This window comes from Somniosus microcephalus, chromosome 12 (assembly GCF_052327205.1).
Source record: "Somniosus microcephalus isolate GS21.2 chromosome 12, FLI_Smic_1.0, whole genome shotgun sequence".
NCBI lineage: Eukaryota > Metazoa > Chordata > Chondrichthyes > Squaliformes > Somniosidae > Somniosus > Somniosus microcephalus.
In genome coordinates, this window is record NC_140998.1 from 190,636,480 (window position 1) to 190,654,944 (window position 18,465).

The 18,465-nt window shown below is 47.9% G+C and overlaps 1 protein-coding gene and 1 pseudogene across 1 annotated transcript; one reads left to right on the top strand and one right to left on the bottom strand.

Annotated features, from left to right (window-relative positions):
* Positions 1-18,465, top strand: part of LOC147109795 (uncharacterized) — a 110,488-nt pseudogene that overhangs the window by 57,698 nt on the left and 34,325 nt on the right.
* LOC147109797 (zona pellucida sperm-binding protein 4-like) lies at positions 6,033-8,141 on the bottom strand. The gene is made up of 6 exons (XM_086004143.1): positions 7,915-8,141; positions 7,197-7,375; positions 6,942-7,039; positions 6,733-6,866; positions 6,457-6,646; positions 6,033-6,213 (listed from the first exon to the last, which is right to left on the bottom strand). The coding sequence occupies exons 1-6, from the start codon at positions 8,135-8,137 to the stop codon at positions 6,033-6,035; spliced, it is 1,005 nt and encodes a 334-aa protein (XP_085860269.1). The 5' UTR covers positions 8,138-8,141.

Below are 18,465 nucleotides of genomic sequence, written 5' to 3' on the forward strand. Positions count from 1 at the left end.
AGACTACACCCACTAGTGTTTTTTTCCCCTTATTATTCCTTACCTCCACCCAAACTGTTTCACTATCCTGCTCCTTTGACCCAATATCATTTTTCTGTATTATAGTGATTCCTTCCTTTATTAACATAGCCACCCCACCTCCTCTCCCTTCCTGCCTGTCCTTCCTGATTGTTAAATAACCTGGTATGTTTAATTCCCAGTCATGGTCACCCTGCAGCCATGTTTCTGTAATGGCCACAAGATCATACCCATATGTCATTATTTGTGCCGTTAACTCATTCATTTTGTTACGAATGCTACGTGCATTCAGATAAAGAACTTTCAAATATGTTTTGTAACACTTAGTTCCTGTTTTTTCCCTTTTTAGTACTTTACTTTTTACTCCATACCTTCTGTCCCTTCCTGACACATTCTGTTTTTTAATTCCCCCACTGCTACCTAAGTCTATGACCTTCTCTGTTGTCATTTCTATTATTTGCTCTCTAGAAACCTCCCCCCCACTAATTAGTTTAAAGCCCTCTCTACAGCCCTAGTTATATGATTCGCCAGGACTCTAGTCCCAGCACTGGCCAAGTGGAGTCCGTCCCAACAGAACAGCTCCCTCCTGTCCCAGTACTGGTGCCAGTGTCCCAAGAAGCAAAACCCATTTCTCCCACACCAGTCTTTGAGCCACGCATTTAACTCTAATTTTATTTATCCTAGCCAAATTCGCTCGTGGCTCAGGTAATAACCCAGAGATTATTACCCTTGAGGTTCTGTTTTTTAATTTGACCCCTAGCTGCTCATACTCCTTTAACAGAACCGTCTTCCTTGTCCTATCTACGTCGTTTGTACCAACATGGACCACGACAACTGGATCCTCCCCCTCCCACTGCAAGTTTCTTTCCAGCCCAGAAGAGATGTCCTTAACCCTGGCACCAGGCAGGCAACACAGCCTTCGGGACTCCCGCTCTTGACTGCAGAAAACCCTATCTATCCCCCTAATGATACTATCCCCTACCACTACAACATTTCTTTTTACTCCCTCCACTTGAATGGCCCCCTGTACCACGGTGCTGTGGCCAGGTTGCTCATCCTCCCTGCAGTCCCCGCTCCCGCCCTCACAGGGAGTAAGAACCTCGATCCTGCTGGACAAGAACAAGGGCTGCGTCTCCTTCAACACTACATCCTGGATCCCTGTACCTTCCTCACTCGTAGTCACACCGTCCTGTCCCTGACCACGGACTACATCTGCAGTAATTAACTTCATAGGTGTGACCATCTCCTGAAACAGAGAGTCCAGGAACTTCTCCCCCTCCCTGATGTGTCGCAGTGTCCGAAGCTCGGTCTCAAGCTCCATAACATGGAACTTGAGTTCCTCTAGCAGCAAACACTTGTCGCAGATGTAATCACCGTTAGCCTCAATGGGGTTCACCGGCTCCCACATCTCGCAACAGTAACACATCACCTGCTCCATTCTATATAATTAATTAAATTTCTTATTATTAGTTATGAAGACCCTGCCCGGATATAGATGATAATATCACACCACTATTCAATAGGACTTACCAACTTAAAGGTATGAAAGAAGAGAAGGAAACCAACCAACCAGCTGATCACCAACCTCCTCCTTGAATACTGTCTGTGGAGCCTGTTTGGTTGACTCGTCTCGCTGCTCCGCCTATGTTTTTATATTTTTTGCTAGTTTACTTTCATAATCTATCTTCCCTTTCTTAATTAATCTTTTAGTTATTGTTTGCTGGCTTTTAAATGCTTCCCAATCTTTTATCCTCCCACTAGATTTGGCTACTTTATATGCCCTTGTTTTCAGTTGGATACTATCCTTTATTACTTTACCAAGCCACAGATGGCTGTCTTTTCTTTTACTCCCTTTTTCCTCAGTGGAATATATTTATCTTGAAAGATGTGAAATATCTCCTTGAATGCAGACCACTGCTCTTGTACCGTCTTACACTTTAATCTGTTTTCCCTGTTTTCCCAGTCCACTTTAGTCAATTCTACTCATACCTTCATAGTCTCCTTTATTTAAGCTCAGTATGCTGGTTTGAGATCCAACTCACCCTCAAACAGAATTTGGAATTCAACCATATTATGGTCACGCATTCCAAGGGGATCCTTTACTAGGACATTTTTTATTAATCCGGTCTCATTACACAGGACCAGATCTAAGATTGCCTGCCCCCTGGTTGGTTCAGTTACATACCGCTCAAGGAACCCATCCCTAATACACTCTATGAACTCTTCCTCAAGGCTGCCATGCCCAATTTGATTAGTCCAGTCAATATGAAAGTTAAAATCCCCCATGATTAAACCTGTTCCCTTATTACAAGCCCCAACTATTTCCGGATTTATAATCCGACCCAGAGTGTTACAACTGTTAGGAGGCCTATAGACTACGCCCACTAGTGACTTCTTCCCCCCCCCCTTCTTATTCCTCATCTCCACCCAAACTATTTCACTACCCTGATCCTTTGACCCAATATCATTTCTGACTATTGCAGTGATTCCATCCTTGATTAACATAGCAACCCCACCTCCCTTTCCTTCCGGTCTGTCCTTCCTAATAGTTAAATACCCTTGTATGTTTAGTTCCCAGTCATGATTATCTTGCAGCCATGTTTCTGTAATGGCCACCAGATCATACCCATGTGTAGTTATTTGTACCATCAACTCGTCAATTTTGTTACGAATGCTGCGTGCATTCAGATAAAGAACTTTCAAATATGTTTTGGCAATTTATTCCTGCTTTTACTACTTTACCTTTATTATACATTCTGTCCCTTCCTGACACGCTCTGGTTTTTAATTCCCCCACTGCTACCTTACTCTATTGCCTTCTCTGCTGTCATTTTTAGCTCTTAAAACCTCCCCCCCCCCCCACTAATTAGTTTAAAGCCCTCTCTACAGCCCTAGTTATTCGATTCGCCAGCACTCGTCCCAGCACTGGCCAAGTGAAGTGCATCCCAACAGAACAGCTCTCTCTTGTCCCAGTACTGATGCCAGTGTCCAAGGAAGCAAAACCCATTTCTCCCACACCAGGCTTTGAGCCACATATTTAACTAATTTTATTTACCCTAGCCAAATTTGCACGTGGCTCAGGTAGTAATCCAGAGATTATTACCCTTGTGGTTCTGCTTTTTAATTTGACCCCTAGCTGCTCAAACTCACTCAGCAGAACCTCGGTCTTCTAACAAGGGCATTGGTCACCTGCTGGATGCAGCAATGTACCGCGAACTGGGAGATATTGGCAATGTCCCCAATAGCAGATTGGAAGGAGCCAGTGGCATAGAAGTTGAGCCACCATCACCTTCACTGCCACCGACAGACATCCTGCTCCTCATCTGTGGCTGCAGATCTCTGCGAAGCAGGTGGCAGATCTCAGTGACCACCTCCCTTCTGCATCACAGCCTCCAAACACTACTCCTCAGACATGTTCAGATATGAGAACTGCTGGCGGTATAGCCTGGGTGGGTAAGGCCTCCTGTGCCAACACCTGTTGGCCCTGCTGTCTGGCCACGATTGGCACTCACGGCATCCAAGTCGTTTGAATGCAATGCAGAAAGCCAACGTTTCCACCCATTGCAGCCCCTATTAGATGTGGTGACTCTAGGCTGTGGCACTGAAAGTTAAATCCAAGTACAAAGCTCTGGCCTAAAGCCAGAAGTACCTGTGCGAGCACTGAGTCAAAGCAGAAAGCTCTCCCCTTGTCTCTCCCAGAAGGATTGGCACAAAATGGCTGCCACTTATAATGCAGGAGGAGTCCCCTTTAAATAGCACCCCCCGCAGCAACTGGGAACCGTTCCCCCTACCAGTCGCTCAGAGGGGGTGCCACTGAAGTTCCAGATCAGGGAACACCAAGGGCGTTGCACCATGAAATGACTGCAGGATCTGTGCGCGCTTCTGAGTGGGCACTGCAGTTTTGCGCTGCTGCTAAATCTTGACTGAAGTTCACGAGAGGCGCAGATCGCGCCATGCCTGGGTGCTAGCTGCTTTGCGCCCCACTTCTCCGGCGCTAACAACTGAATTTCTAGCCCAATGTTTCCACTGCCGCTTTAGTGAGGCCCAACCCAACCATTTATTGTAGTTTATCTGTAGAGAATGCCAGTCACATGTACCCACATCACCCCTGACCAGTGAAACAATGGGAGCCTGGAGACCTGTATCTCTGCCAGGCTCCAGTCACAGATCCAGTAATCTCCAAGCATCTGGACTTCAAGACTAAGTGTGATGGAATACTCTCCACTTGCCTGGATGAGTACAGATCCAACACCACTTGAAGCGCTACTCCATCCAGGACAAAGCAGCCCACTTGATTGGCACCCCATCCACCATCTTACACAATCACTGCCCCACCGGTGCACTGTGGACCATCTACAAGATGCACTGCAGCAACTCGCCAAGGCTGCTCCAGCAGCACCTCCCAAACCGGTGACCTCTTCCACCTAGAATGACAAGGGCAGCAAGTGCATGGGAACACCACCACCTACAAATCACAACATCCTGACTTGGTAATACAGTATCGCTATTCCTTCATCACTGGGTCAAAATCCTGAAACTCCCTCCCTAACAGCACTGGGAGTGTATCTTCACCACAGACTGTAGCAGTTCAAGAAGGCACCTCACCACCACCACCACAAGGGCAATAAACGCTGCCCTTGCAGTGACACCCACATCCCAGGAACGAATAGAAAACTGCTCTGGAACTCAAATTTGGCTGATTTCTTTTTGGGAGGCACAATTGTTAAGGCAGCTGAGAGAAGCGGCCCAATAGATTCCCAAAACAGGCTACCAATTAACACAAGGACAGTAAAATCCAGCCAGAACTTTGAATATAACGAGATCAGGTTTCATGTATAACAGGGGTTTATTATCCAACAGACACATCTACAGTTCCACGGAGCTGCACTCGGAGCCCACCCTGCGGCGATGGTCCATTTTCCACATGGCAACAGTCCCGACCAACAGGGCCACGGAGAGCAGAGCTACCCCAACCGCGACTCCAGGAAGAACACGGGAGGGGGAATCGGCAGCAGCATCTGTGGGGAGAAGGGAGGGTTAGATGGGCACTAGTTACTCCATCACTAGAGTGTAGCAGGGGCCTCCTTTACCTTTCTCTTCCTGGTGGATCCCAGCAGCCAATCTCTCCTCATCTTCCAGGAAAATGATGGCTCCATCAGCAGTCACCAAGGACCCAGCCCGGTCATCGGCGCTTCTTCGCCTCTCTGGGGGAGACAAGAGGCAGAGACAAGACTTCAAGGTGGGCGATTCAATGTGCAGCTGTCTGAAGCCCCAAATCAGATGGTCAATCCGATGGCCCAATGCAAAAACCCTCGGGCAGTGAGTACCGGAGTGAGATTGTACTAGTTAAATACGGTTCCCTCACTGTCAGACTAAGATTCACTCCCTATTCTCAGAAAGACCCGCTTCAACCCAGCAAAGTTTGCAGTCGTTGACGGGTCCAATGGCCAGTCTGGTCTCCTGGGGGCGGGGGAGGGAAAGTGACCCGTTTAAAGCACTAGTTTGACCAGCGGTTACACTGGACATACACACATTGCCCAAGTCTCCCCCAGATATCGGTTCGGTTCCACCCTGGAACTCCCGGTGACAGCAGGATGCTAGATCAATGTTTAAGGCCAGAGGTGGATTCCATTCAGAACCAGTGCAAGATGTGCTCAGAGCCGCTGAGCCAGATTGCCATCCTGCTGTAGACTAACTGGGATAGAGTTGAGCGGGCAGATTGAGGACACTGCTCCTGTGCCCACTGTTGGGCCCAGTGTCCAGATGCCCCACACCCACCCTTCCCCATCAGGGTTCAGTTTCTAGTCAGATCCCAGCTACTTACTGGGGCTGCAGGGAGCCGTGCAGTTCTCTCGGGTGGAAGGGAAGCAAACTTCAGCACTGCAGTGGAAGTGAACCTGGAAAGAGACGGTGCGGTGTGGTCAGTGCCACAGCTCCCAGTCAGGAGATTCATGCTTCTACAGTCAAAGGGTCAACAGGGGCCTCCTCACTGTGAGCAAGACCCAGGGAACAAGTTCAACCAAGAGAGCAAGACTGAAGGAAACTCACCTCCCCGCTCAGAGCCCGGCCCGAAACTCGGTCCCAGAAAGCGAAAGTGCTGACTACAAACCGATTCTGGTGAGTTGGGAACGGCGAATGGGAAGCGGCGTCTACCGGGAGGAGGCGGGTTTTGTAATTGTCTCCAGTAAAGGGGCACCTGGAACAGAGAAAGAGCGGGTTATATGGAGAGGGCACCTGGAACTCCCAACTACAGAGTTACAGCGGCACATCAAAGCAAAGTCCCGAGATTAGACTAGGGAAAGAAACCAGTCCATTCAAGTCATCAATCGTCAACCTGGAGCTCAGATTGGTTTGATTATTGGCCGTTCCTTCACCCAGTCCATGTCGCCCCCCTCCCCGATCACCAGCCTGCCCCAAGGTCCCTCACTCGCTGCCTTACCTGCCCACCAGGAGGTCCCATCGGAGCCCCGAATGCGGCTCGGGGGTGGGGGTCGCCCAGCAGTCATTGAGCACCAGCACAAGGGACGGATCGTTCCGGTTCAGGACTCGAACCTCCACAAACACGGGGTCCCGGAGCACACTCAGGATCGGGTAGTCACTGGCCACGTACCAGCTCCGGTAGCCACCATCTGGAAAGAGAAGACGATGAAGGACGGCCACTATTTGGAGAGAGAGCGCCTGAAGTTGGACACTAACCATCAGCAGCACTCGCTACCTCTCGCTATTCTCAGCTCCAGAACCAGGATCCCGGCCTCAGTGGCAGGCAGTGGCGGAGAAAGGCTGTAAACTCTGGGCTTCACCTGCAATTCAGACTCCTGGCTCCCCTTGTAACTGCACTGGACATGGAGCCTGCAAGAGAACGGACACGGCTGGAGAATTCAGCTCCTCACCTTCTCTACCCGCTCCATGTGCTCCCAGTCTCACCTGAAGGGGCTGTCCCGGGTCACCGATCCCAAAGCTCCATCCAAGATCTCAAACTGACCCAACACATCCGTTTCATAGACGGCGTTCACCCCGTCCAGCTACAAGAGACAGAAGACCATCATTACAGAGAAATTGAGCAAGTCTGCCATTGCCTTATCACATGTAGTGTCTTTAAGGGCCCCCATTGCCCTTTAGACCCCCTCTTTCCCACCCGACTGACAGCCATTGATGGGGCTCCCAGCCCACAATACCTACCCGCTGAGTAGTGCCACACTCAGTGACTGCGAACTGAAAGAGCACAGTGTCTGCAGAGGCCACGGTCGGACTGCACTCCGCTCCGTGTCCATCCTTCAGATGGACCGTTGTCAGGTCTACAGGAGGCAGCGTCAAATCCTTGGAGATGGCGATCAGGACCCGCCCATCCTTGGTGCACACTGCAAGAGAGAGTCAATGAAAGGCGGTTAGTTGCTGCACGGGGAATGGCAAGGGAACCGTTACCGGGAGGGGGAGAAACTCCGCCCAGCGCAGCACCAGCTTCTAGTTTCCTTCTGTCCCCGTCCACACCCCAATTCTCCATCTAATGGAGACGGTTCACCAACTCCATCCCTACTGGACTGGTTACACAAGACCGGCATCAAATCCACAGCCTGTCCGGTCAGTGCCAGCCAGGGACTGATCTTCACTCTGCCCTCCTATCCTGGGGCGCAATTCAACCATCAGAAGTCCCAAGTCGCATAGAGAAGGAAGGAGAGATCCTGGGTCAGGATCTCAATGATCAGACTTTCAAACTGTAGAACTGAACACGGTTCCTAAACCCGCCAGCTCCCGGACTGGAGAGGTTGGAGACTCCAGCTGATGTTTCAGGACAGGAGGAGAGAGAGGATACTGTCCAGGGAATCCCCAGTGCAGTTGGATTGCGGCTGGTCCTGGGAAGCCCTGGCCCAGAATATAGGCGAGCCGAGAATACACCCACCTGGCAGATTGTGGAGTGAATAGAAACACGACGGCACATCCCGGCTCCCGGCATCAAAGCAGCAGCCTCTCCGCACACACTCACTGCCTTCAATTCCCCCAAACCCGCAGTCTTGGCGGAATTTGGGAGACAGCCAACATTGATCGGCGGGGAGAAGGAGAGAGGGCGGCTGAGATGAACAGATTGTGAGAAAGAACAAGCCCAGAACCCGCAGCCCCTCCATTCTAACAAGCAAAGCTCCCAGATAAGTGAGGCTGTAGAGCCGACTCCCCCTTTTTATCCCCTGTTTAACCGGCAGTAAATGAATGGTCTCATTGGCCCACGGGCTCCCCATGTGAACCCGCATTCCCACGGGGCACACGGAGATATTGGGGCCTTGTGTTTTCTGCTCCTTGAGTAGAGGGAACTGTGTTTTTTAACAAAATATAGATGTGTATTTATTTGAAGTTGTAAAGTATGATTAAATTTACATCGGTTGAATACAATGTCTGTTCTTTAAGAGGCGGTACATGTTTCTTTCCTTATATTCTGTTTCAGTTCATCAATAAAGAAAGGCTGAACTTGTCTCATTCCCATAGACCCAGATTGTCCATGTTTATACGGAGTGTGAGAGGTTGCAGTCCCTCTTCCATTATTTGAAGGGGCTGATCCTCGATTTTTGGCTGCACTTCAGTCCCACTCTCCTGATCTACGGCCACCCAGTGCGGAGGGGAGCGGGCGGGTCAGGGACCTCCTCGTGGGACTGCTCCTGGGCCTGGCCAAAGTGGCCATTAACTGGTCCAGGCAGCAGGCGGTCCAGGGGGTCATTCGGCCCACCTCTCTTCCGCGGCCACGTTCACCCCTGGGTGGCCCTGGAGATGGAGCACGCGGTGTCTGCCGGCACGCTCGAGGCCTTCCGAGACCGGTGGGCACCGCAGGCACTGGAGTGCTGCATCACCATAAGGAACAGTACTTTAATTTAATTTGTTCAATTTCCTTTTAACCTTTTTTAAAGTTACAGCACATGGTCATAGAATCATCGAATCATAGAATGGTTACAGCAGGAAAGGAGGCCATTCGGCCCGTCGAGCCCGTGCCGGCTCTCTGCAAGAGCACTTCAGCAAGTCCCACTCCCCCGCCCTTTCCCCGTAGCCCTGCACATTTCTTCCCTTCAGATACTTATCCAACTCCCTTTTCAAAGCTGTGATTGAATCTGCCTCCACCACCCTTTCAGGGAGAACATTCCAAATCTTAACCACTCGCTGCGTAAAAAAGTCTTTCTTACGTGGCCTTTGGTTCTTTTGCCAATCACCTTAAATCTCTGTCCTCCGGTTCTCCATCCTTCTGCCAATGGGAACAGTTTCTCTCTATCTACTCTGTCCACACCCCTCATGGATTTGAACACCTCTATCAAATCTCCTCTCAATTTTCTCTGCTCCAAGGAGAACAACACCAGCTTCTTCAGTCTTTCAACATAACTGTTCTCCAGACTGGGGAATGAGGTTGGTCAGGTGGAGCAAGTTTCAATCGGTGAACATTTAGGGAACAGTAATCATAGTATCAGAAGGTTTTGGTTAGCTATGAAAAAGGACAGGGAGCAATCTAGAGTAAAAATGTTTAACAGGGGGAAATGCAATTTCAGTGGGATGAGAACGGATCTGGCCCGGGTAAACTGGAATCAAAGATTGGCAGGCAAAACTGTAATGAACAATAGGCTGCCTTTAAAGAGGAAATAGTTCAGGTGCAGTTGAGGTACTTTCCAACAAGGGGGAAAGGCAGGACAACTAAAGTCAGGGCTCGCTGGATGATGAAAGAGATAGAGAATATGACGAAGCAGAAAAAGAGCGAATATGACAGATGTCAAGTTGCAAATGCATCTGAGAATCAGGCTCTATATAGAAAGTTCAGAGGAGAAGTGAAAAATCAAATAAGACGGGCAAAGAGAGGGTATGAGAATAGAATTGCAGCCAACATAAAAGGTAATCCAAAAGTCTTCTATAGGCATATAAATAGTAAAAGGGTAGTAAGAGGAGGGATGGGGATGATTAGGGACCAAAAAGGAGACCTATTCATGGAGGCAGAGGGTATGGTAAAGGTACTAAATGAGTACTATGCATCAGTCTTCACCAAGGAAGAGGATGCTGCCATAGACATTGTAAAGGAGGAGGCAGTGGAGATACTTGATAGGATATAAATTGATAAAAAGTGGCATTAGAAAGGCTGGCTGTATTTTAAGTAGATAAATCACCAGGAGCGGATGGGTTGCATCCTAGGATGCTGCGGGAATTTAGGGAAGAAATCGCGGCGATACTGGCCATAATCTTCCAATCCTCCTTAGATACAGGGGCAGTGCCAGAGGACTGGAGAACTGCAAATATTATTCCCTTGTTCAAAAAAGTGTGTAAAGATAAACCCAGCAACTACAGCCCATTCAGTTTGACCTCGGTAGTGGGGAAGCTTTTAGAAACAGTAATCAGGGACAAAATTAACAGTCGCTTGGAAAGTGTGGTTTAATTAAGGAAAGCCAGCATGGATTTGTTAAAGGCAAATCATGTTTAACTAACTTGTTTGAGTTTTTTGATGAGGTAACAGGGAGGATTGATGAGGATAATGCAGTTGACGTAGTGAACATGGATTTCAAAAAGTCGTTCGAAAAAGTGCCACATAATATGCTTGCCAGCAAAGTTGAAGCCTATGGAATAAAAGGGACAGCGGACATGGATACGGAATTGGCTGAGTGACAGGAAACAGAGAGTAGTGGTGAACGGTTGTTTTTTGGACTGGAGGAAGGTATACAGTGGTGTTCCTAAGGGGTCGGTTCTAGGACCACTGCTTTTCTTGATACATATTAATGACTTGGACATGGGTGTACAGGGCACAATTTCAAAATTTGCAGATGAGACAAAACTTGGAAGTATAGTGAACAGTGAGGAGGAGAGTGACAGAAGTCAGGAAGACAGACAGGCAGGTGAAATGGGCGGACACGTGACAGATGAAATTTAGCACGGAAAATTGTGAAGTGATAGATTTTGGTAGAAAGAATGAGGAGAGGACATATAAACTAAATGGTCCAATCCTGAAGGGGGTGCAGGAACAGAGAGACCTGGGGGTATGTGTGCACAAATCGTTGAAGGTGGAAGGACAGGTTGAGAAAGCAGTTAAAAAGGCTTACGGGATTCTGGGCTTCATAAATAGCGGTGTAGAGTACAAAAGTGTGGAAATTGTAGTTGACTTGAAATTGGCAATTGCCGGTAATAAAAAGAGTCAGCTCCACAAGTGTCCCTCTTAAGGAGGCAGCACTAATAGAATTTAGACACCGAGTCTCATTAACTCGAGAAACCTATAATTTTAAATGATAATCGTGTTGTTTGTGTCAATGAGAGACTCGGTACCTTGCGGTGCAGAGAGGCAGCTTCCATCCCGTGGACATTGGGGAACATTGATTCAGCACCACACCTAACCCCTCTCAGAGACCCCATCTCCTGGAATCAGAGTGATACAGCACCGAAGGAGGCTGTTCGGCCCATCGTGTTTGTGTCGGCCTTTGAAAGAGCTATCCAATAAATCCCAGTCCCTGCTCTTTCCCCATGGCCCTGCTAATTGCTCCTGTTCAAGCACATATCCAATTACCTTGGGAGTGGTATTTCTGAATCTGCTTCCGTCATCCTTTCAGGCAGCGCATTCCAGATCACAACAACTCGCTGTGTAAACAAATTCTCCTCATCTCCCCCCTGGTCTTTGGCAATTGTTTGAAATCAGCGTCCTCTTGTTGCTGACCCTACTGCCAGTGGGAACAGTCTCTTCATATAATCTCTATGAAAACCCCTCATAATTTTGAACATCTATATTAAATCTTCCATTAACCTTCTCTGCTCTAAGGAGAAAAACCCGCAGTTTCTGCAGTCTCTCCACATAACGGAAGACTTTCATCCCTGGAACCATTCCAGTAAATCTCCTCTGCACCCTCTCGAAGGCCTGGACATCCTTCCTAAAGTGCGGTGCCCATTACTGGATGCAATACTACAGCTAAGGCCTAACCAGTGATTTTTGAAGCTTTACCATTACTTCCTTTACTTTGTCCCTTTTATTTATAAAGCAAAGGATTTTTAAGAGCCATATGAACTTCAAAGATTCGTGTACGTACACCCCCAGATCTCTCTGTTCCTGCATTCCTTTAAAACGATACCATTTAGTTCATATTGCCTCTGCTCATTTTTCCTCCTAAAATGAAACACTTCACACTTCTGTCACTTCTGTCATCTGCCATGTGTCTGCCCATTTCACCAATCTCTCTCTGTCCTCCTGAAATCTGTCACTATCCTCCTCACTGTTTACTACATTTCTGAGTTTGGTGTCATCTGCAAACTCTGAAATGATGCCTCCTTTACCCAAGTCCAGGTCAGTAATAGATCTCAAGAAGAGCAGTGGTCCCAATACCGCCCCCTGGGGGACACCACTGTAAACCTCCCTCCAGTCTGATAAATATCCCTTCACCACTACTCTCTGCTTTCTGTCTCATAGCCAATTTAGTTTCCAAGCTGTCACTGCCCCTTTAATCCCGCTGTCTCCTTATAACCCCTGTAATGAAATCAGCAAATAGTGATGATATTTGTCTGTGTTTGATTACTTATGCCTTACAGCATATTTGTCTGTGTTTTTGATTACTTGTGCCTGACCAGCAGAAGTCATGTGAGAGACAAGCAGTCCAGAGGAGTTTTACTTTCAGTTTCATTCTAGATGCATCACAGCATAGTGTGTTCTGTAAAAAGCTGTAGCAAGTCTTGAACAAGACTTTAGATTAAACAACATTCTCTTTCAGAAATGAGTCTTTATTGAACCCAAAAAGAAATCAAAACATGATGTCAGAAGTGGCTGAAAGAGAAAAAATCTGAAGTTAGCAACTTGATGGGACAGTGAAAGCAGTCGTGGCAAGTAAGCGAAATCAGCTCTCCACATATTAGCAAGCCAGAAGAGAACATCGTTGCTTACCATTAGAGAATAGCTAACGAAGTAAAAAATGGAAGGTTTACTCCCACCGGCGACGCTTCAATTGTCAGGTAATGTGGCTGAAAATTGGAGAAGGTTCAAACAACGTTTAGAGTTGTATTTAGCGGCAATCGGAGCTGACGAGAAAAGTGATAAACAAAAATCTTCCGTGTTCTTACATGTCGTGGGTGATGCAGCGCTGGAGGTATATAATAATTTCATATTTGCTGTTGATGGAGACAAAATGAAGCTAGATAAAATAATGGAACAGTTTGAGGCCTACTGCATACCTAAACGCAATGTGACCTTCGAGAGGCACAAATTTTTCACATGTGTACAGAAAATCGGTGAGACTATTGATCAGTATGTGACTGAGCTGAGAAACCGGAGCAAATCGTGTGAATTTGGGGGACTCACAGACTCGCTGATAAAAGACAGACTGGTGTGTGGTATTCGAGATAATGGTCTAAGGGAAAGACTGCTAAGAGAGCAAGATCTAGACCTGGGAAAAGCCATAGCACTGTGTAGGGTTACAGAGACTGTGAAAGAACGGATACAAACCGTTTAACAAAGAGAGCGCCAATGTGAAAAAAGAGACGTGGCCAGCAAACGAAAATGAAAGAGACAATCGGAAGTCATGTAGTCGATGCGGTACACAGCATCCACCAAGAAAGTGTCCAGCATATGGTAAAACATGCAATAGATGCAACAAAAACAACCATTATGCCCGTTGCTGTAAGAACCAAGCGCAACAAAGCAAGGTCCATACAGTAGATGAAAGCGAGATAGAGGAATTCAATGTAGATGTTGTGTCTGAAAACAAAAAAGAAAGAGACTGGATGTTGACACTAAAAGTGAATGACATACACATTCCATTTAAATTGGATACTGGAGCACAAGTTAATGTGATATCAGAGACCGATTTTAAGAGAATTAGACCCAGACCAAAGTTACATGGAATACAAGTGAAAATGACCGGATACTCAGGTACTGATATACCAGTGAAAGGAAAATGCATTGTCAAAGTAACACACAAGGACAAAGAGCACACGCTAGCATTAATCGTGGTGCCAGAGGATGTGCAAGCCATATTAGGTTTAAAAGCCTGTGAGAGACTGAACCTGGTAAAGAGAGTCCTCGTTGTGGAAAGTGAAAGAGAGACAGTCTATGATGAACTGAATGTTGCGTACACACCGGGTAAGCTGATGTATACAGCAGACACGTTGTCCAGAGCTGTTGACCCAAGTGAGCCCGCAAACACCACAATGGATGAAAAAGTGAACGCCTACGTGGACATGATCACAAGTGCACTGCCCATAGCAGATGCAAAAATGGAGCTGATAAAGACTGAGATGAACAAAGATGAAACAATGAGACGACTGAGAAAAAGCATCTTGAAAGGATGACCCAACATGAAGCAAGACTGCTCACCTGATATAGCAGAGTACTGGAACTGCAGGGCGGAACTATCAGTGGTCGAAGACATCATCTACAAAGGAAGTAAAATAGTTATCCCAAAGAGTCTGAGAAGAGAGATGCTAAAAAAGATCCATGGAGGACATCTGGGAATCGAAAAGTGTAAGAAAAGAGCACGAGAGGTGATGTACTGGCCACGAATCAACTAAGATGTGACAAATGAGGTGTCAAACTGCACAATATGCCTGAAATATCGAGCAAGCAATCCGGTAGAACCACACCCAGCACCAGACAGACCTTACCAGAAGGTAGGTGCTGACCTATTCGTATGTCAAGGGAAGGACTATCTTGTCGTCACAGACTATTACTCCCTGTATCCAGAGGTTTGTAGACTGTACACCACCACTGCAGAAGCTGTGATAAGTATGAAAGCCATATTCTCCAGACATGGCGTGGCAAGCGAGGTCTTCACAGACAACGGACCCCAGTTTAACAATGCAAATTTCTGACACTTTGCCAAAGAGTGGGACTTTGTCCACACAATGTCAAGTCCTCACTATCCACAGTCCAATGGACTAGTGGAAAAATCGGTCCAGACAGTGAAAAGACTGATGTACAAGGCAAAAGACAGTGGAACTGACTTCTACCAAAGCATGCTTGTATACCGCACAACGCCGCTCGAGTGTGGTATGTCACCAGCCCAACTCCTGATGGGACGTCGGCTAAGGTCAAACCTACCCATCCCGGAGAACCTCCTGAAAACAAAAGAGGGGGAGAAAGTGAGGAAGTTCAAAGCGCAACAGAAAGAAAAGCAAAAGTACTACTATGACAGAGGAACACAAAACCTACCTGAACTCCACACTGGTGACCAAGTAAGGTTGAAAGACAAAACAAACACATGGACTCAGAAGAGAACTGTCCTGAGTGAAGTTCAACCAAGATCATACACCATTCAGACAGATGAGGGTGCTGTTCTGAGAAGAAATCGTCGAGATCTTCTCATGGGACCAGCCACAGCAGGTCAAGAGACTGATACTGGTGAACAACCTGATCACACAGCTGAGAACCAATCATCTGAGGCAACAACTCAGATTCAAGGACAATCAATCAGAAAATCCTCAAGACACGTGAAGCCTCCTGAGAGACTCATTGAGCAAATTTAAGGACTATTGTTAAAGAAGGAAGTAATGTTATCTTATTCTTTCTTCAAGTTCGAGTGTATTGACATATTTCATGTGAACACACAAAGCAAGGGTAAAAAACCTTGCTCATGATAATGATAATGTAAGTTCATTAAATGTTGTTAGTTAAAAGTAAAATACTTTTGTTTTAAGAAAGGGAGATGTAATGATATCAGCAAATAGTGATGATATTTGTCTGTGTTTGATTACTTATGCCTTACAGCATATTTGTCTGTGTTTTTGATTACTTGTGCCTGACCAGCAGAGGTCATGTGAGAGACAAGCAGTCCAGAGGAGTTTTACTTTCAGTTTCATTCTAGATGCATCACAGCATAGTGTGTTCTGTAAATAGCTGTAGAAAGTCTTGAACAAGACTTTAGATTAAACAACATTCTCTTTCAGAAATGAGTCTTTATTGAACCCAAAAAGAAATCAAAACAACCCCAGTGTAGTGGAAGGATATCTTTTCAAACTCCCCCAGAGATCCCATCTCCTGGAATGGTCTCGGAGTGATCCCTGTAGTGGACAGATCCCTGGTCAAACTCCTCCTGTTAAAGGCTCTGAGAATCAGAGGGTGCATCACTTGTCCAAATGGAAATGACAATGTCAGCAACACCTGCCATGGCACAAGCCCTGGCCCTTGGCTGAATGGGATTCCAGCCGTGGCCAGAATGTGGTCGATGCAATGTTCATTCTGAAATGTAGGACTGAAACTTGTAGACCCCGGAAAATGTAACAGAGCACGGCGGGGACCCTGGGTTTACTGCCACCTCCCAATAACCTATTATACGGTTTACAGTCATTTGTGTCCGTAGATTTTGAGTGATGTCCTCTGTACAAGAGACCTGGTTTGGAGAAATTTACAGAACACAACATCCACTTTACAACAGCAACTTGCATTTATATAGCACCTTAACGCAGCAACACGTCCCAAGGCCCTTCCCAAAGTTATCACACAGCAGGCCTTTGACCGTGTGTGGCGAGAAGGTCTATGGCATGTCTTGTGGATGTTCGGTGTTCCTGAGAAACTTGTCAGACTGCTGGAGAACATTTCCCAGAAGTCCCTGTGTGCGCTGGAGTGGACAGGGAACTAGCGGAATAGTTTGGATCAACAGTTGGAGTGAGATAAGGGTGCACATTGTCACCTGATAGATTTAGGGGGAGAAATTTGGTGTCGCCCCGTTTGGGGCTCAATTATCGGCCGGGCCCAAAGTTTAGCGCCTGGCGCTGATTATCACCGCCGACTGCAAACTTGGCGTTTATCATCCCTGGAGGTGATTGGAGTGCTAAATCAGGTGCTACACACCTGTCTTAAGGCGCAAAGGCCGAGGAGCGAGGCGCTAACTCAGAGTGCGGGTGAAGCGCAGGTGATGTCAGGTAGCAATGGAACACAGACACACTGGCACCGGCCAGTTCTTAAAGGGGAGGGTGGATCTTGCTCTCCAGAAACACCCTGCTCATTGCAGGCTTGAATCTCGGCCTGGACAGACCTGTGCCTAAATTTTCCAGCCAAGGACTATGGAAAGGGTGAGAGAACGAGCTCAGCACTTCAGTGACCGGGCCTTGGAGGCTCTGGTTGGCACGGTGGAGCGCAGAAGAGCTATACTGCAGCCTGAGAGTGGCAGGAGGCCATTGCCACGTGACTACAGAAGAGTCTGGAGGGAGGTGGCTCATCACGTCTCCTCCGGGAGCATGGTGCGCAGGACCCACAACCAATGTCGCAAAAAGTTCAACGACTTCACTCGGGTGGTCAGGGTGAGTGGCTGTTGTTCAATACCTCTCCATCCCTCCATCTCAACCTCACTTTATGGCCAGAGGGTCTTAAAACCCCAATGCCCAACACTCATCCAACACCTATGGCCATTTAATAAAACACACACGCACATTTCACACCTTGCATACATTAAGGGCTATTCAACTATGGGAGGCACATCAGGAAAGACCATGGCTGCACATTTACTCAGACACCATCCTTTTTCTTGCAGGCCAAGCTATCTCATAACAGGAGACAGCAGCAACAGACGGGTGGAGGGCCGCCTCAGCTGCAACCCCTCAGCGATCTTGAGGCGCACGTCCACAGGATTGTGGCAATCCAGGTGATCAGTCCCGTCGCCCCTGGAGAGGTCGACCACGTTCGGGACAGCAATGGTATGGTCATCAGCTTTCTCTCCTCTCTCATTCCACTTGTCCCTCACAACACCAGCCTTTTACACTTTCAATCCAACTTACTAAATCGCTGCACTCCTTCCTCCCTTACTGCCCCCCTGTCCTCACGCTAAAGCCACTCTTGTACCTCCCTGCTTTCAGCTGCTGATTCACCAGCTGAGGAGACGAGCCCTCAATCTGCCAGTGGGAGTGAAGCCACAGGCGAGGAGGAAGAGGAAGCCGAAGCTTCAGCGAACCCTCTCCCGAGGAAGCCCATGTCCACACTGGGGCCACATCTTCCCTGGAGGGGAGCAGGGGGGAATGGCCTGATGAAGGTGAAGCTCCGGGACCCAGCGGGTTGCAGCAACGCGATGGGGGTAGGGAAGCTCGCGGGCCCTCTCCCCAGAGGGAGAGTAGGCCAGTGAGTCCTGCTGCACTGGACACAGAGGAGGAGCGGCTCATCTCAGAAATGAACACCCAGGCGGTGGACAGGCACACTCAGCTCATGGGTGCTGTGGGAAGGGTGCCCGAAAGCATTGATGCACTGGCAAGGAGTGTGGAGCACAAAGCTGCAGCACAGGTGGACACCACGTAAATGCTCAGTGCTGCAATTCAGTCACTGGCTGCCGTGATCCAATCTCGGACTGCTCTCGTGCAGTCCCAGATTGAGGCAACGCAAGCACTGACTGCTGCCATCATCACTGCTTTGGCCACATTGCCCCGGGGCTCTCACGGTACCCAGGCCAGCAATCTGTGCTCCAGCAGATTGCTCCAGAAGCTGAGGTACTGCCCCGTGGGAGTGCCAGTGTGTCGGCCGAGCAGAGAGGTGCTTTCCACTCTCAAG

Coding starts and splice junctions, on each gene's coding strand:
- LOC147109797 (XM_086004143.1), bottom strand. CDS start 8,137: ATGGAGGGGCTGCGGGTTCTGGGCTTGTTCTTTCTCACAATCTGTTCA. Junction 7,376..7,914: donor TTCACTCCACAATCTGCCAG/GTGGGTGTATTC, acceptor TCTCTCTTGCAG/TGTGCACCAAGGATGGGCGG. Junction 6,867..6,941: donor ACCCGGGACAGCCCCTTCAG/GTGAGACTGGGA, acceptor GTTCTCTTGCAG/GCTCCATGTCCAGTGCAGTT.